The sequence below is a fragment of the Artibeus jamaicensis genome, unplaced genomic scaffold (genome assembly GCF_021234435.1).
Source record: "Artibeus jamaicensis isolate MK-2021 breed Jamaican fruit bat unplaced genomic scaffold, CSHL_Jam_final scaffold_537, whole genome shotgun sequence".
Taxonomy (NCBI): domain Eukaryota; kingdom Metazoa; phylum Chordata; class Mammalia; order Chiroptera; family Phyllostomidae; genus Artibeus; species Artibeus jamaicensis.
In genome coordinates this window covers 6,341,663-6,365,748 of record NW_026522047.1, presented here as the reverse complement: position 1 = coordinate 6,365,748, position 24,086 = coordinate 6,341,663, and the positions used below count along the sequence as shown (strand labels likewise).

Below are 24,086 nucleotides of genomic sequence, written 5' to 3'. Positions count from 1 at the left end.
ATCTTGGGGAGCGAAGAGAAAACTGCAGTGAGGAGTGAGTCGTCTTCTATAAATGTTTCCTTCCTTGTCAGATGAGTTTCCCAAACATATGCCTTATTATGCAAACACGTTCCAAATAGGACTCCGAATCAAATTTCAATTTCAGATAAGAATTTCCCATAATGGCCACGAAGCACACACACCACGAACACAGACACTGTTCTCAAACACAAAAACCATAACATAATACACTGAGAGACACAGGATGGCCATTCAGGGACTATATTCCACTAAGGCTCACTGAGCAGCAGCTAATTCTCAGGCCCCCCAGCAGCAAACTCACCCCTCCATTCTAAATTAACCTTTGCCCCAGTTCTAACACGGATGACCCTTCCCATTTCACAGCAGAAGGAACTGAGGCTGAGAGAAATGAACTGACTTGTCCCGGTCACACAGCTAGTGGGGGCTAAGACCACTTTTCGCAGGTTTTCTTGTGCTTTTCTTTGCTCTTTCTATACATAGCAGCATAATTACAATTGACATTTCTCAAGTGGAAAAATAAAATCAAAACTGTGTTGCCAGAAGAATTAACAACCCCTGTCACAAGTACTTTCAGAAACAGAAATCTCTGTAACTAGTGCTCTCAAAAGTCTACCAATCTGCTTGGGAATTATAGCAAAGAGGGCGAATTAAAAGATTCAAAAATCCAGCACACATATTTTTAGACCTAGCAGCAGATGGGAAAAACTTGTGATCAATGAAGAGCCGTGAAAACACGGTCTATCACTGGAGCCAAAGGCGATCCTTGCAAAATGCACCTGAGGGCGTGCCCCCTACCTGGGGTGGTGTCTTCAGGGATGTCAAAGGAGTACACAGGCCTGGAGAATTTGGGTGAGTGGTCGTTCACGTCGCTGACCGTGATGTTAATTCTCATGTCCGAGGACTGGAGACCGTCATCCGCACGAACCAGCAAAGAGTATTTGGAACGGCGCTCTCTGTCCAGCCTCCTGGTCGCTATCAGGTCTCCGGACTCGGGGTCAATGCGGAAGCTGTCCTCGGCCCCACTGATGATGGTGTACGTGACAAGAGCATTCGCCCCCTGAGAAGAAAGGACCGGCACCTGAACAGCTAGAAGTGGGAGAGGAAGAGCACCGCTCCTTACACTAAGTATGGATCGGACAAGGGGAAGCTCTGGGCTAATTCTGTAGGATACAGTAAGGTTTCAAAAGGTAGCAGGCCAGTGTCGCGTCTTAGAGAGCCAGCTGTCCCCCTTTCACTCCGTGAAAACACACAACAAGTCTCACCCTTCAGGATTAGCTATGTGTATATATATTAATTCATGACATGTGCACGTGGAAAGGAGTGAAGCTCTCTCTGTGATATCACCCATGATAATATTACCAGTTTGCTAAGGGCTTGCTTTTTACTGGGCACTGTCATGAGTCCACAAGGCACGAGTTCTCCAAGGAAGACACGGGGACCCCAGAGGCTAGTTAACTTACACATTGTCACCCTGTAAGTGTCAGTGTGGATTTCAAACCCAAGTATGCCTGACCAGCTCTGTGTCCCTTCTCACTCAGCAGGAAAAGGTAACTAACCGAGGCCAGAGCACATGGGAGAAGCTTGCAAAAAGTACTATTAGAGCCAAGGGGAAAGAGGGATGTATTTTGAGTTGATTTATTTTGGGAAGATACAAAGGAGACTGTGTAGAGTGGGTTTTGAAGGGAAGATTTGTTTTTTAAAGCAAAGACTAAGGAAGTATGTCTGAGTATAAGCAAAAGGGCAAAGGGAAGAATGACAAGCTTGGCTCATTCGCTGTTGAACAGGCCGGTTGCATTCAAAAACTTCAATACAGAACAAAAGGAGAAAGTCAAGCTGACATGAGGTGATGGATCCAGGTTGGAGAATTGCGACTATAACACATGCTGGCTTGAATTCTATGGTCTAGAAACCACTGAGCTTGTTTGAGTTGGAAACAATCCTTTAAGGCTATTGTTCGAGGAGAAGGGACAAGCCTGGGGAGGGGTCGGGGGAGGGGAACAGTGAGGAGGTTGAGCCCCAAAAACTGGAGCTTCATTTCCTCAGGGTGGAACCATTTGCCATCGGCCTTCTTCACAGGGTCCAGGGGTCTGTTCTGTAAGATGAGACCAGGGATAATTTCTTGTGTTCTCCCTTTGAGCCGTGGCCCTCAAGAACTAAAGTATGAACTAGGAAGTTGGCAGAAGGAATGGAAAATTGAGAAAAAGAACACACTCATTAAGTATTTATTAAGTGCTAAGCACCTCTCTGAGCGTATCACTTCTTGGGTACTAAATGACTTAATCCTTAAAGGCAAACCCTTAGGTAAGTACTATTATTATCCCCATTCTGATGATAAAGAGGCCGAGAGGTAGGAATCTAAACCCTGGCCGTCTTGCTCCAGAACCTACACTGTTAAGTCATCACACACCTGGCACAACACAGAGGACCAATCAGAAGGCCATTGATGTGGCTTAAAGGCTACTGGGTGGAGAAATAACAACAGTGTCATTTGTTTTGCATTCTCACGGGTCCTCGTGTCTCTTAACAAGTCTATGTGATGGGTAAGAGTGACAGAAAAGAAATACTTAAACATCAACTTGCTTTGGGGAGGAAGTAAGAAACTACTCTTGATAAAGACACTTCATAGTAAGATCTGCTCTGACGCAGGAGAAATGAGGCTGTGAGCTGTTACATATGGTCTGAGACGGATGGGTAATTTCATAGAAATGGTCAGTGTATAACCAATTCCATAGAAATTGTCAGTGTTAGTCAGAGATCTGAGAAAAGGTTCGAAAAAGTACCTTAAGGTCAATGTAAGTACGTGGCAGTAGAAGTCCCAGATTTGTTGAGAATTTAAAATTAGACTAGATAAAGGAACAGCAGTGTAAGAACTAAATATGGACTTTTAAAAAAAGATTTATTTATTTACTTACTTACTTACTTACTTACTTTTAGACAAAGGAGAAGTGAGGGAGAAAGAAAGGGAGAAGAACATCAATGTGTGGTTGCCTCTCATGTGCCCCCTACTGGGCACCTGTCCCACAACCCAGGCATGCTCTCTGACTGGGAATCGAACTGGTGATCCTTTGGTTCTCAGGCTGACACTCAATCCACTGAGCATACTGGCCAGGGAAAAATATGATGTTTTAAGACTGAGAAGAAGGAATACATAAGTGTATGGACACACACAGGGTCTGTCCAGAAAAAGCTCAACCGTTGTTAATATAATAAGAATGGTTTGCACAACATTGAAGTAACTGGCAGCCAAGGAGAGTGGACTGGAGTACACATGTGTGAACAATGATGACTTCACTGTACTAGTCAGTAAGAGCAATAGACACCATTGAGTGAGCATGTGTACTGTGTGGCTGTTACATTCAAAATGACTGAGTGAGTAGATCAACAAATCTGCATCAAATTGTGTGTTAAGCTTGAACATTCTTCCACAGAAATTATTCAGGTAATTCAGAAGACCACACCTGTGGGCAGCTGGTGATTGGCAGCTTCGTCACAACACACCTGCTCATGCATCACATCTTGTATAGTCTTTTGGCAAAACATCAAATCACCCAGGTGACTCAGGCCCTCTAGAGCCCAGATTTCCTGCCCTGTGACTTCTGGCTTTTCCCCAAACTAAAATCACCTTTGAAAGGGAAGAGATTTCAGACAATGAATGAGATTCAAGAAAATATGACCGGGCAGCTGATGGTGACTGGGAGAACTATGTGAGGTCTCAAGGTGCCTACTTCGAAGGGAACTGAGGCGTTATTGTCCTATGTACACTGTTTCTCGTGTCTTTCTTTTTCATATTATATGGCCGGATACCTTTTGGACAGATGATCTATGTGTGCGTGTATATATATATCTATATATCTAAGTGTGTGTATATATATATATACACACACACACACAAAGACAACAGTGTGGTGACAGGCGGAGGGAAAGGGGGTGGGGGAGGTGGAAGACGACAAGGGGACAAATGGAGAGGGGCAGAGAGAGACTTTGCTTTGGACAATGAGCACACAATGCAGAAAGCAGATGGTGTTTTGTTGAGTTGGACACTTGGAACCTGTATGGCTTTGTTAACCAATGTCACCCCAATAAACTCAACTAAAAAACAAAACAAGAAGAGTGGGAGGCAGGAGCGGAGGCAGGGGTTGAGGGAAGCAGGAGGGACCTCGGGGGAAACCAGAGGAACAGCCTACCATGGAGGTTAAAAGAAGATTTCAAGGATGAGCAGGATTTAGCAAAGTCAAAATAAAGACATTAAGGAGAATTTAAATCACAGCACCCTTCTAGATTTGATGATGGGAGATACTAACTCCATGGTATTTTAATTCTATTATAAACTTACCTATATATTGTTGAAACTGTAAACAGCTGGACTCCGATATTTTAAATTATGTATATTAGTTGGAAGCAACCTAGGGGCCCATCAGTAAACGAATGGATCAAAAAATTGTGGTACATATACACAGTGGAATTCTATGCAGCAGAGAGAAAGAAGGAGCTACTACCCTTTGCAACAACATGGATGGAAATGGAAAGCATTATGCTGAGTGAAATAGGCCAGGTGTTGAAAGACAAATACCATATGATCTCACCTTTAACAGGACGCTAAACAACAAAACAAGCAAGCAAGCAGAATAAAAACAAAGACATTGAAATAGAGAACAAGGGGACAGTGACCAGAGGGGAGAGGGAAGGGAATTTAAGGGGAAAAAAGGGGAGGGATTTGAAGAAACAAATAGGAAGGTCACAGGGATGAGAACCAAGGGGGGTGGAAATGGGAGGGAGGTGGGGAGCACGGGGTGGGCGGGGGCTGGGATGGGAGAAATAGACAAAAAACTGTACTTGAAAAATAACTAACTAACTAAATAAATAAATAATGTATATTATAACGGAAATGTTGGGTTAAATATTCTACACTGAACTGGCCGAGATCTGATGCTTTTGGGTGGAATCTATGCTCCGCCACTTACCAATTTTGTGTCATTGGGCCACTCGGCCTCTGTGAGCCCACGTTCCCTGGTCAGGACTATCGGAACGACCCCGCCTGCCCAGTGGTGCTGTTGTGAGGGTTAAATGAGTCTATACATGTGTAGAACCAAAACGATCTTTGAGACACACTTAAGTATGTGACCATGCTAGTTATTTTCATTCCCATTTCTAGTGTTTTCTTACAAGAAAATATAATCGGTTAAGAGTATTTGATGACTAAAATGTCTGCAGATGAATAAATTGAACTATTATCAGAGTTGCCATATATCCCAAGGAAAATATGTTTCCTGATTTCCTATTTTTATATAATTACTGAGTCTTGACCCTGAGGTATAAGTAATGTTGGAGTAGTTAACTTCAGAAATTACATTTTGATTTAAATATACCCACATAAAACAAATATGTCTCTTACCGTTGGTAACCTCCAAAAGTTTGTTTATTAGCATATGCAGGCCAAGAACTCAAAAGAAGGGCATTAGGAAGAACATCCATTTCGGGTGTGTAGGAATATAAGGCCAATGCAGTGGGAATCGGAGTTTCTATACTTGTGTTCCATCAGACATTACGTACATTTTCTCCTTCAGAGTCAAACACTTGTACATAAGGCAATGATTTCTAACAGTCAAGGGCAAAAACTCTCTTTTCAAAATGCATGTTTAGTGGCGTCTGCTATATTTAGTATTGGATTGTGTTCCCCAAGCCAATCTTAACATTTCATAAAGGGAATGCCTGAAAGCACATTTTCATTTAGAAACGAAACAGCTGAGTTTACCATACTGCCCACATTTATCTTGTATATTCAGGTGTACATGGAATATCTAACACATTCCTTTTAATTGTATGGTCTAACAAAAACATTTGATAAAAATTTGAGACTTCTAATCTGACCATATTCTGTACTCTCTGTTCTGCTTCACAAGAAATTCCATTTAGGAAAGCAGTCCAGGTATGAAAAGTGCTATTTTAAATTCTGACTTCTTAAAATGGCATTTGGAAATTAGGGAAAAGCAAAGGAACAAAAACAGTTTTAAAGTTATTACACAAATCGTCTAAAAGTTAGCAGTGCCCTATCTCCCAAAGCTGTGGTAACCTTCCTGCACAGAAGGAAAGGCACCAGACTTTGTTGATATATTCTCATGTTTGAATCAGCTGACGTGGTGAATTAATAGCTCTAGTGAATACCTGGAAGGGTCTGGCCAAGAATAATGATTTAATTAGGGCTCTTGAAAACTCTATTTATTTATTTAATATCCCGAATATGCAGTGTCAGCAATGCCATGAGGAACGAACACCGTCTTTCCGCTGCTGCCCAGTGGAAATAATGCTGTTTAAAAATACACTATCCCGAAAAACTACAGAGCGAAAAGCACGAGAAAGGGATTCTGAGAGTAAACAGCTATAAATCGCAAATGCATTTTACAACCTCATGTAGTATTTTCAAAAACCAGCACGGTACCGTGAAACAGGTATCAGCTGGAGCAGCCTGGCCCATCACAGGCATAAACTCCATTCAGGAAAGGAAACGAGAGACTCAAAGATGCTTCTGAAAGGTGTGTGTCTTGCTCCAGCGCATGTTTCCTATAATACTTAATGTCTGCATGTTCCTGTTGCTTTCTGGGAATGATTCCTTGATCCAAGTATTATTCTCCAGTGTCCTACTACAGTTTCTTTAACATGACAGTATTTTTATTTTTCTTTCTTTAGTTTATCCTCACCTGAGGACATTTTTTTCACTGCTTTTGAAGAGAGAGAAAGGGGATGGGAGGAAAGAGAAAGAAATATCCATGTGAGAGAGAAACATCGATTCCTTGCCTCTGCGCTCCTACCAGAGCTGGAATCTGCAACCTGGGTTTATGCACTGACCAGGAATCAAGCCTGCAACCCATTGGTCCAGGAGATGATGCTCCAACTGAGCCATCCCAGCCAGGGCTAACATTCTAGTACTTTTATGTTTGATTTAATTATTAGGGAAAAGTGTACAAATAATGAAGAATACATCAACACATAATTTGCTGATGGCCTACATAATCCTAGTGTTTTAAAGAATCCTACTAATGTCTCAACACCAATCCACTGGAGAACTGCATGACAATTTAATGCTGAAGTGAAAAATGCTATGATCAGTGCTGTTTCAAAAAGGTGTCTGCGCGCCATCCCAGAGAAGCCGCCTCCCACGTCTTACTCCTGGAACATTCGGGATGTTCAAACTGAGCACAATAGCCTTGGGCTGGGCCGAACCAACACTGTCTCACAAACCGTGACAAAGCTAACAGGGAAGCAGACCCCCTGACCTCGGGCGCCGATGTGCAGGCCATTCTTCAGATGTCACCACCATGTGTAACTGAAGGGTAACCCTAGCCTCTTAGCACCAACAGGAACTCCTCTCTTCTACTCAGGTGCTCATTTCCCTTCCTTTTCTCATGACAAACTCCCTGCCTACACCCCATAACTGGGACGTAATTGGGGTTTCTGCCTGCACCCACGTCCCTGAATTACATCAGGACAAAGAAAGTTGGTCCCTTATGTCAGGAGTTGAAAAATAGTCAAGAGTCATTAAAATGCTATCAAAAAATTTAGGAAACATGTATTCAAGAAGGAAGGCAACCTCATGAGTTTAATCCTTAAAAAGCAGTCCTGAAGCAATTTTACAGGATGTCCTCCTTGCCTTTAAAGTTGTAGATGAACCACCTGCCTCCCCGCCCCCTCTCCTGCTTCCCCCCGCCCCCCACCCCTAACACAGACCCTGTCACAAGTGCTGGGTAATCTCGTGCCTTCAGGCAGTCGCAGCTCTGCCTCAGGTCCCAGGTCTGCTCCCGCTCCGCTCTGCTCCTTAGCGGCCCTTCCCTTTCCTGCCTGTCTCGCCTGAATGCACTTTGGGCGCATCCTCAGTAACAATACTTAGAGTCAGTATTGTTTAAAACTAGACTGTCTCAGTGATAATGCTGGCATGTTTTCTTACATTTTTGTTGGCATACAAATTTCAGTGGTCATTTTATTTTATTTTTTAAATTAAATTTATTCGGCGACATTGGTTAATAGGATCACATAGGTTTCAAGTGCACAATTCTATGGTCCATGATCTGTATATTGCACCCTGTGCTCACCACCCACAGTCATGTCACCTCTGTCACCACACCTCTGTCACCACATAGTTGACCCCTGTACCGCCCCCTCCACTTCCCTCTGAGAGCCACCATACCAGTCTTTAAAAAACGAAGCTCGACAGAAATGAAACAAAATGCACTTAAACCATGTGGATGTAAACAGAGATATAAGGACCGACCTCCCCAGCTACCCTCAAAATGCATGTAAACATATCTCAAATATGTCTGAGACATGTATCTTAATACATGTAAACATATATGTATCTCAATACATGCAAACATATCTCAAAGGATGAACTTGGAGGCAATGCAAGCATGTATGCACACACACCCACACATGGGTGCTCACGCGCACAGAAAAGTCTGGTGGAGACAAACGAACACGCAGGCAGCAAAGCATTGGTACTAACCCTTATTTCTCATATCTTGAAAAAAAAAGGAGGAAGTAAAATTATAACAGTACAATATAATAGCATTGAAAGACTTGAATGTTAGCATTTCTTTCAATCGATTCTTAAGAGAGTTTTACCGTATTTTGCTGTGTATAATGCATACCCACGTTTTTGGACCAAACTTTTGGGGAAAAAAATCTCCTGTTTTAATTTTTATTTTATTTATATTTAGGTATGTTTTTATATTATCAGAAGTTTTAGTATTTTTAAACATATTATGGTACAAGAAATTTTATGTAACAAACGCAGAACACAAGAACAGATACACAGTATTTCAGGCACCACTCATGTATAATGTGCATTCTTATTTTTCCCTAAAAATTTGGGCAAAAAATATGCATTACACACACAAATGCAGAATATCTTATTAGAATGTATATTCTAATTAGATATTGAATATTGAATAGTAATGTGGTCATTGCCTTGCTTTTTTGGATAAATCACTTGAAGTAAATGAGGCTCCTCTGTCCTGTCCCCACAGGACACAGCCAAGGAGACGGTCGCCACAGTCACAGTCACTTGACAGAAACTGTCTCAGAACACCTGCATGAGCTTCTTTTTCTATTTTTCAAAATGAGTTAATGCAATTTTATGATTAGGTTATTCAAATATACATTATCAATGATGAGCTGTGAAAATGCAGTGTCCACTAAATTATTGCTGCTATTATCTCATATTTACCAATAATTATAGAAGTATTCAGTCACATAACTCTTAAGGGTAGCTGGAATTGGGAGTAAACTTTTTGCTACATAAAATTGAGTAGAAGGTGCTAAATTAAAAACACACGATCTTCCTAAGTACAAAGCTACAATTATCTAAATGCCTATGCTTTATTTTATTTCCTTTACGTTAGTTACATTTTGGCAAAATTACAAGTGACTGAGTCACTACATTTCTGTATTGACTGTTAAAATAAATATTTTTTTTAATTTATTGACCTTTTTAAAGTCAGAGAAATATATGAAGATGTTACTCATAGGCCAAAAATCAGGTTTTCAGACACTTCTGCAGTTTGATTTAAGATGAGAACATTAACCTCTCTGATCTACGTTGGGCTTAGTTCAGGAGAAAAAGGGCATTAGTGTGTAAGGAGGTGGTTCCTCTCCCTGAAACTCCAGAACTTTAATCAATCTGTTTTCCTAGCAAGAAGGAGAAAATGAGCAATGGAATGTTTTAGTGAAAAATATATAAATTACAAACTATATAGTTGCCATCATATCTGGGGCATGATGTTTATCAACACAGCTAAACGTAACATATACGTAGAAGAAGACAATAATCTAAGTTGCGCCCCCGAATTTCACATTTACCACTAGGAAAGAAGTTCCTGTTTATTAATGAGGTTGAAAAAGTCATTAGCATGACTAATTTCCTTAATACATAAGGCTATTATTGAATTACATATTTTATGTACATCTAAATGAAATAAAAAGATAACTAGTCTTAAAATGTTTTCATTTTAAGTGATTTGCTTTTTTAAATGACCAATAAAAATCAATCCTTAGCTGCTCCAAGATAACAAATTGGAATAATAATAAAAGCATAAGACAGGGATATTTTTTATTATTGGGAATTAAAATAATTTAGCCAAGAAATCTCCACTGCAGCAAGAAGCGGAGTTGTGAATTGCTGACCCGAGGGCCTCTCAACAGTCCCTACATCAGTATTCTCAGAACACATTTCAATAATCACAGGTCTTTGGAAAAGACATTGCTTCACCTTAGCTTTCTTGGCTAGAAAAGTTGCCGAGATAAAGGAGAAATCGGATAGATCACTGGAATCCTAGGTCTCAGAAATGCAGGTACCTCATCAGCATCCACGGCGGTGAGCTGCATGATCTTTGAGCCGTCGCCAATGTTCTCCTCCACGGTGAGGTCCAGCATGTCAGTCGGGAACACTGGCGGGTTGTCATTGATGTCCTGAAGTGTTATTTCCACCTACAGGGAGAGGAAAGGCACATCGTATGAATGACCTGCGCGTCTGCGAGACAGGAGTTCAAATGTATACAAGACTGCACTCAACGAGGCCTTCCAAGAGACCAGGACGTTGACATCCAACATCCAAACAACAGAAAATGCCCCAGAGAAAGCTGCGAGACCATTATAGGAACATATAAATCCGAGGAAGAATCACTTGACTTGTTGATAGTAACTGATTTTAAACAGTCTCCTTGGCATTTATGCTGGAAAAGGCCCACCAATCGACTGTCATTTCAGTCCCCATATTTGTGCACCAGTGTGCCTGTCATCTGACCATTAAATGTCACTTGATGTGCAGAGAGATGGTGTACAATTTCCTCCTGACATGCTTACAGATGGGCAGCTCATGTCTGGAGGAAATAGAGACATTCCCATTTTGTTTTAAGAAACACTCAGCATTTTCCCTTAAATACACGCATCTTCTTTCCTATTGTCACTCCTATCAGCACTTCTTAACGAGACTAAAAGCTAAGCAAGCGTTCCTTTCCGATGTCGTGTTTATAGAGACTGCAAATACTGCAGCTTTGTTTGAAAGATCCGTAGGCAGAGTTACTTATCTGTTTCCCTACCTAAGAAAAATTGTTTGGAAGGATTTGTGAAGTCTAAATAATAACTTCAAACCCTGTGTTTTCTCTTTTGAGCTAGGTGCTAAAAGCTGAATATCTGATAAGAGAAGAGAAGACAGCTGCTAATAAAACTGAGAGTTTCCTCAGCTGGGTCACAAAATTAAGTCATGGAAAAAAATCTGCCCATCCATTTAGCTAGCATATAACCAAGACATTTTTCTCAGAGGATGAGACGTCATCTGTTATAGTTACGTTGTAAAAACTCCATCAGATCCACGAGTGGTGAGGAGGAAAATGAGGAGAACAAAAGGATTCCGGTTTCTCTTCTCCCGGGAGGAGGGTGTGGGGTGAGGGTGAGGGTGAGTGACGAAGGGAGTGACAGCTAAAACTGTCCTTATCCTGCGACAAGGAATCAGTGGGAAATATAGGAGAGCAAGACACACAAATGGATGAGCGATTGATAAAAAATGGAAAAACCGAAAAATAGTATACAAAGTTAAATACTAAGTAATTATTATATCTCCAGGTCCACCTTTAGTAGGAGGGTTGGGACCATTGCCAATGGCTAGGATTAGTCCATGACAGGGGTGTCAAATTCATTGTCACCAGGGGCCTCATCAGCCTTGCAGCTGCCTTCAAAGGGCTGAATGTAATTTTAGGACTGTGTAAATGTAACTATTCCTTAACTAGGGGCAAGGAGCTCGGTACTGCTGCCGGGCAGAAACAAGGTGCCAGGCCGGATAAAACAAGGTGGAGGGTGGGATTCGGCCCTTGGGCCTTGTGTTTGCCACCTGTGACCTAGAGGATGACTACACAGACAGCCTCAGCAGTGAGGCACCTGCAGGTCTGCTTTGGGCTAACATTATCCTCCAGACTACTTCTTTTAAGAAAAAGGCCACAACACCACAAATGCAGCCTCTAAGAGGTGCATCCAGCTTCCTTGTACGGTGGTAAATCGCAGAGGTTTTTGAATCAGAAAGACTGGAGCTCTGATGCTGGCTCTGCAACTTATTCGCTGGGTGAGCTTGAAGACTTAATTTCTTAACCTCATTCTCCTCTTCTTAAAATTGGGATAATAAGTATCTTACAGCATTTCATGAGAACTAGACTTTGATGATGTCACAAAGCATTTGAGGATTTTCTATATATATGAGGTCTGTCCAGAAAAAGTCCAGCCACAGTTAATACAACAAGAATGGTTCATGCGACAGCAATGTAACCTGGCGGTCAAGGAGAGTGGACTGGAATGTGCATGTGTAAACAATGACTTCACTGTACTAATTAGTGGGGGCGGTAAACACCAATGAGTGAGTGTGTGTACTGTGTGGCTGTCGTATTCAAAATGACTGAGCGAGTAGAGCAATGAATCTGCATCAGATTTTTGTGAAGCTTGAACACTCCATACGGAAACTATTCAGCTGATTCAGAAGGCCACAGCTGTGGGCAACTGGTGACTGGCAGCTTCATCACGACAACACACCCACTCATGCATCACGTCTTGTGCAGTTTTTTAGCAAAACATCACCCCAGGGACTCAGCCTCCCTATAGCCCAGATTTGGCATCCAGAAACTTCTGGCTTTTCTCAAAACTAAAGTCCCCTTTGAAAGAGAAGAGATTTGAGACCATTAACGAGATTCAGGAAAACATGAGACAGCCAATGGAGACTGGGAGAACTGTGTGAGGTCCCAAAGTGCCTACTTTGAAGGGGACTGAGGTGTCATTGTCCTACGTACAATGTTTCTTGTATCTTGTATCTTCTTAAATAACTGTCTCTACTTTTCTTGGTTCATGGCTGGATACCCTCTGGACAGACCTCGCACATGTGTCCCCCACACCATGGATCATTCTTGGAACAGCCAGACATGGAGCCCGTGACAGCTACCATGCCGATAATTCCAAGCCTTACACGTGCTTGGCTCACTGTTGGATCTGCCACCAACCTAAGAGTCTTGTTCCATTACTATGGCCTCTTTGGACTATGATTTGGTATGATTTGTTTGGAAATCTTACCATATAAAACACAAGACTCAAATGCTAAAAGTTTAAAGAAGATACCTGGAAACAAAAATGAAGACATCGTCATTTTTAAGGACTTCTTTCTTTCTGTACAAATTAGATCGCTTTAAATAATACAGACCATGGCTATTGAAGGTTTATTTTAAAATCCTGAACTTTTAAAATAGTCTACAATATTGTTCCTACACGCAAAAAAAATGTGTATGTTGAAAAATACATTTCATTCTTTTAAAAGACAAACCAAAACCACTACACAGCTGAGCTTTCGGTGCAGTATCATCCCTTTAGTGTTTTACATTTATCTTTAGATTTGTTTGGACCTGAAATAAATAAAATAATTGCATTTAAATATTCATTTTGCAAAAAGAAATGAAATTGTGAATTCAGGGACTCCCCTTCACCAACGGCTGTCTTTTAAATAAAGCAACACAAATAAAAATTGCCGGTAGCTTCCATAATTTAGGTCCAGGGGGCATTTTCAAGGTATTGGTTCTGAAAGTTTGTGAAAACTGACCCTGAAAGATGGAGGAAACGTCATCCCATGAAGATAAGGCACTTGCATATTTCATGCCTGCCTACCAAACGCTGACCTTTGCGCTTAGATATTGGGCCCTTTGGGAACATATGTGGTTTCAACTATTACAATTACAACGGCAATCAGTAGTGTTGTGGTTGACTTATTCATAACAAAAAACATCAGTTTCAGCTAATGCTTGAGCCACAGCTACTGCACACAGCCACCATCTCTCTCCCTGTGCAGGGACCCTTCAGAATAACGTCTTTCTTGTCTGAGATACCCGATCCCTAGGAAATGAAACCCTGGTGAATGAATAATCATATTTACAGACAAAAACATGGTTGATATTAAGTGGAGCTAATGACCAATTAATTCAAAAGTGGCCTGTCTTTTGGTAGTTTAATGAAACTAAAAGTTAAATTAAAAATATGGCTTTAAGTATTCTCACCAAACTTCTTTATTCTGGAGGAATAGAGACCTTGACATTCAGCTGGCTGAATAGTTAAACAGATATTTAACACCCACATCTTATTGTGCAAACAGTGAAATGTGTATGATGCTTTTCTCTTTTAAATATTTTTTCTCTAATATGCAGTCTATAATTTTATTCTGCACTGCACTGAGAATGGTGTCACATCTTGGGGACTTATTTTTAATTTTGTAAGTGAATACATGAGAACACAACTATATAATCGATGAGCAATTGTTACTTAGCAACAGCAATTATCAAATCATTACATATGTGTAGATGTAACCGTAAAACATGGCATTTCAATGCTTTAGATTGGTATCACGAAAGTGGTATGTTATAGTCAAGGCTAAGGAATTGACTGAAATAGCAAAGTCCATCATGAGCAGCTTCTTAAGCTAATAAACTGATCATTACATTGTGGTCACTATCTCAATCATGGTTAAAAACACATCCTTAAATTCATAACCTCTCTACAAGCTAACTAAGAAAGTGGTTCTCAATGAATCAGGATCAAGAAAATCTAAACATATTTTTAAATCACAACCTTCCTGCAACTACACAAAATGGTTCCTAATAAACGAGGATGAAAAACATTTCCCTTTTGGAAAATTGTAGAATTCATAGTACACCAAAAGTTCATAAATCCATTTGTTTGCAGGTAGAGATGTGTAAAAATTTTTAGAAAAAATCTTAAATATCATCAAGTCTATCTCCTTAACTCAAAAGCAAAGCATCAAAATGTCCAGTGATTTCTTTAAGAAAAGGCCCTGGTTGTGCGCGGTGGGCGGAGTCCGTGCACGTGCTTGTGCTTTTCCCCAAAAAAAAAATTTTTTCTAAAAAAAAAAAAGAAAAGCAATGTCTGGCTTCCTTGTGCACTGTTGGTGGGAATGTAAACAGTGCAGCCACCATGGTAACAGTATGGTGGTTCTTGGAGAACCAAAAACAGAGCTGCTGCATGACCCAGCAAGTCCACATCTGGGCATTTATCGGAAGGAAATAAAAGCAATAATTCATAAAGACACATGCACTCTTCTGTCCTTTGCAGCAAGACTTCTAAGAGCCAAGATATAGAAGCAACCTAGGTGTCCACTGACAGATAAAGGATAAAGAGGATCTCATACACATACCATGTACATATATATCTCATTTATATATGCATCATAGTATATACATATATAATAAAATATTAGCTGTAAATAGAGTGGACTCGTGCCATTTGTGATAAAATGGATGGACCTGGAGAGTTCTACTCTAAGTGAAATTAGAGAAAGACAAACACTGTATAATTTCACTTACATGTGAAATCTAAAAAAAAGCTAAAAAAGAAAGACTCAGAGGGAAAAGCAGGTCAAAGTGACCAAAGGTAAAAACTCCAAGTTATAAAATAAATCATGAAGAAGTAACAAGTAGCACAGATAATAGAATCGATAGTTCTGCAATAACGCACAGTGACAGAGAGTAACTAGACTTTCACAGTGACCACTCATCACGTACATAAATGTAGAATCCCCAAGTTGTACACCTGAACTGAAACTGATACGACAGCGTAATTCAAGTATACCTCAAAAAAGTATAATTTCAATACAATAAAGTGGACATGAGGCCTCTTCTCCCAAGTTAGGTTGCAAAGCAAAAAATAAAAAATAAAAAAATGTTTGTAACTGATAAAATTATCAACTTAAAAAGTAGTAAGTAAATTTCCAATTTAAAATAAACCTATAAAAAACAAACCTTTGTAGCAGAAGAAGCTGTAGGAAGTAAAAATAAAGCATAGGTAAAAATGAATAGGAAAAAAAAAAGCAAACCATATGATCAGTTCCACAAATAAAATAGACACGTTACTGGTAAACAAGAAGTGCATGGGACTTCCACCAAGATGGAGGCGTAGGTGGAAGTACTGTGCCTTCTCTCACAACCAAGTTTAAAAAAAACAAATTTTTAGCAACAAAAATGCAGCCAAACCACGGAAAATTGAACTATACGGAAGTCTGACAACAACGAACCCTTCAGCCAAACTGGTAAGAAGGGCAGAGCCAGCAGCAGAGCGGGGTGGGGCAGGAAAGATCTACCAGCCCCAGGCACACAGGCAGTGGGCGGATCCCAGGTGTGGAGTAGTGGGCAGACCCACTGAGGGTGAAAGGCAGTGGACCCACTGAGGGCTGACCATGGTCACACATTCACGCGCAGATAACCGGTGAAGGAGCGAGCAGTGAGACTGAGACAGACCGTGCAGGCCCCAGTGGTGGAAAGCAGCAGAGGGGACCGCTATTGTCCCTCTCTGACCCTGCCCTCACATACAGGGACACAAACCAGCAACCTGGGTGGCCCCACTCTGGTGAACACCTAAGGCTCCTCTCCTCATACGTAACAGGTGCGAACAGAGCAAAACATTATGGCTCAAGAAGAACAGCTCAAATCCCCAGAGCCAATAACTCTAAGCAACAAAGAAATAGCCAAACTTTCAGATGCACAGTTCAAAACACTGGTGATCAGGATGCTCACAGAACTGGTTGATTTTAGTCACAAATTAGAGGAACAAGTGAAGGCTAAACTAATTGAAATGAAGGGAAATACACAGGAAACCAAGAGTAATGGAAAGGAAACTGGGACTCAAATCAAGGGAGTGGACCAGAAAGAGGAAAAACATGACCAAACAGAAAAATATGAAGAAACAAGAATTCAAAAAAAGGAGGAGAGGCTTAGGAACCTTCAGGACATCTTTAAACATTCCAACATCTGGATTATAGGAGTACCAGAAGGGGAAGAGGAACAGCCACGAGTGGAAAATCTATTTGAACAAATAATTAAGGAGAACTTCCCCAATCTGGCAAAGAAAATAGACTTCCAGGAAATCCAGGAAGCTCAGAGAGTCCCAAAGAAATTGGACCAAAGAAGGAACACACCGAGGCACATCATCATTACATTAGCCAAGATTAAAATGAAGGAGAGAATCCTAGAAGCAGCAAGAGATAAGGGAACAGTCACCTACCAAGGAGTTCCTATCAGACTGTCAGCAGATTTTTCAAAAGAGACCTTACAGGCAAGAAGGGGCTGGAAAGAAGTATTCCAACTCATGAAATCCAAAGACCTACAACCAAGATTGCTCTATCCAGCAAAGCTAGAATGAGAGGGCAGATAAAGTGCTTCTCAGATAAGATCAAATTCAAGGAGTTCATCATCACCAAGCCCTTATTATATGAAATGTTAAAGGGACTTACCTAAGAAAAAGAAGATAAAAAAGATGAACAGTGTAAGGACAGCAAATTCACAGTTATCAACAACCACACCTAAAACAAAAGCAAACTAAGAGGACAGCTAGATCAGGAGCGGAACCATAGAAATGAAGATCACATGGAGGGTTAGCAACAGGGCAGTGGAAGGAGAAGGGGGAAGAAGGTACAGAAAATAAGTAGCATAGACGGTAGATAGAAAATAGATGGTGGGGAGGGCAAGAATAGTATGGGAAATATAGAATCTAAGGAACTTGAGACATGTGGTCATAAACTAAAGGGGGGAATGGTGGGGGAGGGGTGTGCATGGTGGAGGGGAATGAAGGGGGGGAATAGAACTGTAATGGCATAATCAATAAAATATATTTTTTAAAAGTGCATGAATCAGAGTCGTCTTATGAGGATAATTAAAAACAATTCATGTCACTGATTTCCTAGTCATGTGTGCCCATCATGCTGTCACATGTGATAGTTTTATGATATGAAATCAGAGTTGATGATAATTCAATAAATTTGTACTAAGAATGATGACTTCGAATTAAAAGAGCCTCAGAAAACCTCCAAGGTATGCTGTGCTGAGAAAGTCTCCCACTTTGAGACTGGAGGATTAGACGCCAAGCAAGACTACCACTACATCAGAAGCAGCTATAGCAAACACCACGAAAGCTGTGAATGAATCTGAAGGAATAACTGGGCCCGTTCAAATGTGCATTGCCCCTAATCGATCATTGCAATGTCCCTTCAATGACACTTTGCTAAATGACGCCCCAGTTTATACTGAGTGGGTGCCACTGAAAGGTGGTGAGGAAAAACGTCTAATCTTACACTCTGAACAATTTTTATTTCATCAGAGTGAAACAATATGCTGAGACCAACCCCTTAACTTCCATATGGAGGCTCAGGTGAGGAGTTGACGCTGAAAGGAAATGAAGCGAATTGCAAGCCACAGCAGGACCAGTGCAGCCACGGTGCCCGAGCGGTCACTTCCCCTGACCCTGGACAGGAAAACGCCGCCTTTCCTGCCAGCGAGGAGGCTCTGTGTGGAGGGACTGGCTCCCAGAGGCTGGGCACTGAGGGACAACTCAGAATCGCTGCTTCCGAGTGGAGTATGCAGGGGAACGCTCTGCAGCTTGGCCTTAAACTTGGGAATCAAGGGCAACATCGATTAAACAAAGGCAGCAGGACAGAAGTATCAAAAACATGGCTCCAGTAAATAATCAAATTTGTACTTAAAATGTTTGGCAATAGCTTCCCAAGCTCTCTCTTCAAACGAAGCCAGTTACTACACGATTCATTTCATTCGATGGGACCGACACATTTTGCATGGTTTCAGACTTCCAACAAGCCTTTATTTAGTAAATGTATGCCAAAGCCAGTGTATCCTGAGATTTCCTAGCAGAAGGTCCAATTAAATTTCAGTAGGAAGTTTGACATTCTGCATTAGGGTTTTTTGTTGTTTTGTTCTTGCTGGGTTTTTTTTTTTTTTTTTTTTGGTAAAAGAACTAACCACATAATTTCACTCGGTAGAACATATACCTGATGGTGCCTTTTTAACATTTCAAGTTTCAAGTGCAATTTAGCCATTAGCGAAGAGAACATTCAGCAGCCACTAGTGTTCTCATTTCCAGGTTTATGCTCCAAGCAAGAAAGAGCCCCATGGCCATGGAAGGGGTGCCAGGGTCTGCAAAGCCCCTTTCATTTTGTCCTTCGCCTCTTTCCCTGGTCAGGATGCCCACTGGGGATATTCCGCTGCCCTGAGTCAGGGTGGAATGTTCCACTACATCCAGAACACTTCATCGTGTGGAGAGCCAAGATCTATTATGGTTTACAAGTGACTCACATTTTAGTTATGATGAGAAAGGCCTAGCAAAGAGCAGTCCACATCCCTGAATGTCAGGGATGCGATGTTCAGACTACATAAGTATGCGAGGTCCGACCTCACTCTGTGAACAATGCTTCTAGGTATTCGTTTATTGATGATACACAACTGGCCAAATTCGAAAGAGTCCATGGTACCTGTCTCATCTCGAGACAGCATTTCTGACTTTGACAATGAAATCTTCAAGAAAATGGGAGAAATTAAACTTTGGAGAAAAGGCCTTTGCTCCCATCCCATCCTATGAACGCCCGACAGGGGCTAGCGTGACCTGTCTGGGAAAATCCACAGAGCCACCCAGCCGTAAGCGTGACGCTGGCGTGCCTGAGAGCATGTGGCTGGCGCAGGCCCAGACTTGACTCACGTCCCGGTTACAGCAGAAAGTACCCGTGTGCATTTAGCTACAGTTTTTTTTCTTTAGAAGGGCAAGAAAAAAAGGAAATATCATTGCCTCCTACTAGAACATGAACACTAAAAATATACATACTAAACATTAGCTTACTATATTGTTTAATAGGAACCAGTTTCACAAAAGGAACAAGATACAATGATGATATTTGAGGGAGTAACATTAAATCTGGGTGTTAGAATGCTCTTCTGGGAGTTTCAGGCTGATCAGCATTTTGTCATTTCAAACTTTAGACCTTAAATTATATACTATGTAAATTTAGACATCCGTGCATGTATCTGGCACAAACGTGTATTGCTTTTATTCCAAGTGTTCTAGAATATGAGGAAAGAAGGAGACATACACATTTTAGATTCTTTTTAGATTAATTTCTAAAAGAAAAGTAAAAATAAACATAATGAGTTTTAAAGCAGAACATATTTCTCATATAAACTACATATATGCGACTGTAACCAATTATATTCCTCAAACAAAAGCGGTACATTAATCTCGCAGAACGGAAAGCCTTCTAGCAGTCAGCGGAGCATGTTCCTAGGTTTCCAACGCATGTCTTACCAGGAAACAAATCGGCCCGAGTCACGGGCAGGCTTGGCGAGCAGCCAGAAGTGGCTGGACGTGCGGACAAGACATAGTTAACTCCCTTCTGGAAACAAAATGCTTTCCGTAACTCGCTAAATGTGCGGTGACATAATAAAAAGCTAGTTTTGTTGTGCTTTCAATATTGTTCAAATTAGAACCAAATAAGGATTCCTTTTAAGGCAAAGGCAATCATGCGTGACCACTTCAACTTTTCCTGAAATCAATACTGCATAATTTCTGCATTTTAACAGATTCTTAAGGGCTCCCAAAAGTAAATGCAGAATAAAAGATCAAGTTAAAATATGTGTGGTTGCAGACGAAACCTGTGGACATTTTTATACTGTTCTTCAAAACAAAAGCCAGCAAGGGCGTCTGGTGGTACGCTTTGGACTCTGGACGGTGCGGACACACATCAAAACAAACAAATAAAAACATCCTACCATTTTCTCCTTCACTTTTGCTTTTGCCCAATAGGTACTGCATTTTATCCCATACATAAGGCTTCTATTAAGACTGCTGACAAATAGAAAAGTAGTTTGATTTACATTGAGCATACAAGCTACGGTGGATTGAATCACTGACCCTATTTCGTCACCACTACCCCAACTATAAGCAAACTCACAGTCCCCTCCCACTAAAAATGGAGCTTCTTTCTCTGCCTCTTGACGTTGGGTTCATCTCTGATGATTATTTTAGTCAGTGGGATATTTTAACTCTATCACAAACAAAGACTTGGAATCGACTTGCTTGGTCTCCTGTGTGTCTGCCACAGTCACTAGAACAAGGTCCCCACTAGTCCAGAAAGAAAGGATGTTCCAGAAGGAAGACAAAAAGTGCTGCGTGGAGGAGCCCCAGGTAACTCGGAGACGTGGGGCCCGGAGCAGACCTCGTGCTGGAGCCCAGCCTGGGTTGGCCCACCTAGAACCCACCCCCAGAGGCGTGGGAGTAGATGAGTAAGGGCCCCAAGTCTCTGAGGTGTTGTGGCACTTTGCCATGCCACAGATCTTAGCAAGACTAAACAGACACCCAAGTCAAAACAATGGGCTTACCAACTGAATATTTTACCTAATTTTCATGTTCTAAATTTTACTGTTCTGTTTAAAATAAAAGGCAAAAAGAGGAGAAAAAAGCTAACGTGTACTGATCTCTGTGGTATGCCTTGTACTGCAAGATAGGAGTTACTACTCCGAACCTACGAATAAAACGTCCCGCCCTGTGTAGCTTCCCATTCTCACTTAACACGCCATATTTTTTAGGAAGCCCACTTAAAATAAGATATGATTTTCAAGTTTCCCTTGCCCCTTCCACAAGCCAGAGATTCTGAGTAGACAGGTTCTCGGTAATCACGCACATCTTAAAAGAAAAGTTATTTACCCAATTAAAGTTGTTTTAAACTTTTCTGAAAGATCTTATTTATTTTTAGTAAGGGAAACGGAGGGAGAAAGAGAGAGAAACATCAATGTGTGGTTGCCTCTCACGTGCCCCCTACTGGGGACCTGGCCTGCAACCCAGGCATGCGCCCTGACTGGGAATTGAACAGGTGACCATTTGGTTCACAGGCTGGCACTCAATCCACTGAGCCACACCAGCCAGGGCTGAATTGTACTCTCTAAAATGGTGACAATTATGGTATGTAAGTCATATCTTACTAAAGTTCTTTAAAAGTAGGTAACAGGGCCTTTGAAATCAGTGCATCTACAGAATAAGGGGGCGACACTCACCGCATGCCATTTGTTTGTACAGAAACCAATATGGCTCCTTCAGATAGTGCCTCCACTCTTGAGTTTTTCCAAAGGACATCTTCAGTGATCTGTAGTGAAATGTTATCAAGCTCACCAACTGACACTGATGTTCAATCGCTTTGAAGACGGGCTTGTCACCACACTTCCAGAGTGCTGCAAGAACTTCAAAGACAGCCTGAGCGACCACGGGTTGACTTTCTTGCACTGCACTCAGTTTCACCTTGACGAGGAAAGATCCAAGTCTACAAACACGGGATGATAACAATGTTCCTCCAATGGGACCGCCCTAAGGCTACAAGCACCAGTCAAAACGCTCTGAAGTCAGTCTGCCACTGTCATGCAAATGAATGGATGGGATTTGCATGCTGATAAAAATTCCACAGCCACATTAACACCACTAATCACAAATCCCTCTGGCATCAACGAGAAGAGGACTGTTCTAGAAGCCTCCTCACCCCCACCACTTCCTTCTTTTAAAGCCAGCCCTGCCCTTCACGCACGTGTGCAGTACACCTACTTCAAACTCACGCCAGGCAGTTAGTTAACAATTCCCGTCACACTATCGCAGGCAGTTCCAAAGACTAAGAAACGAATGTTTCTAATACAATATTTAACAGCAATTTATGCTTAAAAAGCGTTGTCGTACCATGCTTTGCTGTCACTGTCATTTCTTTTGATATCGCGACTGTAGATCCATCATCCTTCTTTATTCGTTATTCACACAGGCTTTAGTTACCTCCCTTCCGTCAAACCCCAGCCTGCCACTGTCTGAACCCGGCTGCCTGGGATGCTGCAGGGAAGGGACAGAGAGCAGGGGAGACGGAGGAAGAACCGCAGGAGGAGACCGCGCCTTCCCGTGAGGAGGCCTGCTCACGCTACGCCACTTCCCTCTCTCATGTGCGACAAGTATTTGATGCTGTCTCTGTACGAGGCACCGGGGACACAGGAAAACATGACTCTGATCCTGATGAGGCAGCCCAGTGGAAAGAACGGCTTCTCTGACGCCCCCTTCTCAGGAGCCGCTTCCAAAACGGCCCTTTCTAATGGGTGGTCTCCAGGTACCTTCCCCACTGTCCATCACAGCACTGGGATTAGTGTTATTCAAAAAAGTACTTCACTACCCATAATAATGAAGTGTGTACATTCGCCAGATTATCTTCCATCTCTCCCCACGACTGATCCTCCCAAAAGGGAGACACTGTTTGTCTTACTCACTTCTATGTCCCCAGTCCCTTTTTGAAGGATCGTATGTATTAACACTCAATGCAAAACAACGAAAGCAACTGAAGGGTTCGTGAATGGGCCAATGGATAAGTACAACGTGGCATGTACATATAAGGGAACACTATTCAGCTTTTCAAAAGAAGGCAATTCTGGCATGTTACAACACAGACGAACCTTGAAGACACTGTGCTAAGTGAAAGAAGCCAGTCAGAAAAAGAAAACCACTGTATGATTCTGCTTATATAAGGTGCCGAAAATACTCAAGTTCACAGAGAGACAGGAAGCAGAGTGGTGTTGCCAGGGTGGGGTTGGGGGAATGAAGAGTTAAAGTTTAATGGATCGAGAGTTCCAGGTCTGGACACGGATGGTGGTGACAGACTTATACACTTTAAAAAACCCTCAATATTATGCCACATTTTCACTATTTACATTACATGAAAGAATGAGATAATCAATAAAGGGATAAAAATGCCCCACATTGTTGCAGGAAAGTTAGGCATTTTCTTCTTGCCTCATTCTGATTGTAGACAGTTACTCCCTCTCCCTTTAAAACTAGGTTAAGACTTAGGACATTAAGTTTAGATGAGAGATCTGCTGACTTCACAGTATTTACCTGATAAATTCACTTATGCTCTCCAACCATAACCCATGTATATCAGGTACCCATGTGTGTTTATCTAACTAGAAAGGCAAAAAAAAAAAAAAACACCCCTTATAGATTTGTCTAACATAAGGAGATATACATACCATAGATGAAAAATATAATTTAAGCTACATAACCGGACTCTCTTTTGGCATATATGTTCTTGAAGTATTCTAAGACTGTGTAGTGCCAAACACAATATATTTTTTTTGTCATCTCGCTAAACTGAAACTCGACCACTGAAGTCTGAGGATGTGCAACAACAAGGCACA

At 41.5% G+C, this 24,086-nt stretch overlaps 1 protein-coding gene across 3 annotated transcripts in view; it reads right to left on the bottom strand.

Moving 5' to 3' along the window:
* FAT4 (FAT atypical cadherin 4) overlaps nt 1-24,086 on the bottom strand; it is a 153,734-nt gene that overhangs the window by 81,885 nt on the left and 47,763 nt on the right. For all 3 annotated transcript variants that reach the window (XM_053658327.1, XM_053658328.1, XM_037129859.2), the window contains exons 2-3: nt 10,366-10,497; nt 817-1,078 (exon numbers count right to left, since the gene is read on the bottom strand). In XM_053658327.1, the coding sequence (XP_053514302.1) occupies nt 817-1,078; nt 10,366-10,497 (394 nt within the window). The remainder of the gene's footprint in view (nt 1-816; nt 1,079-10,365; nt 10,498-24,086) is intronic.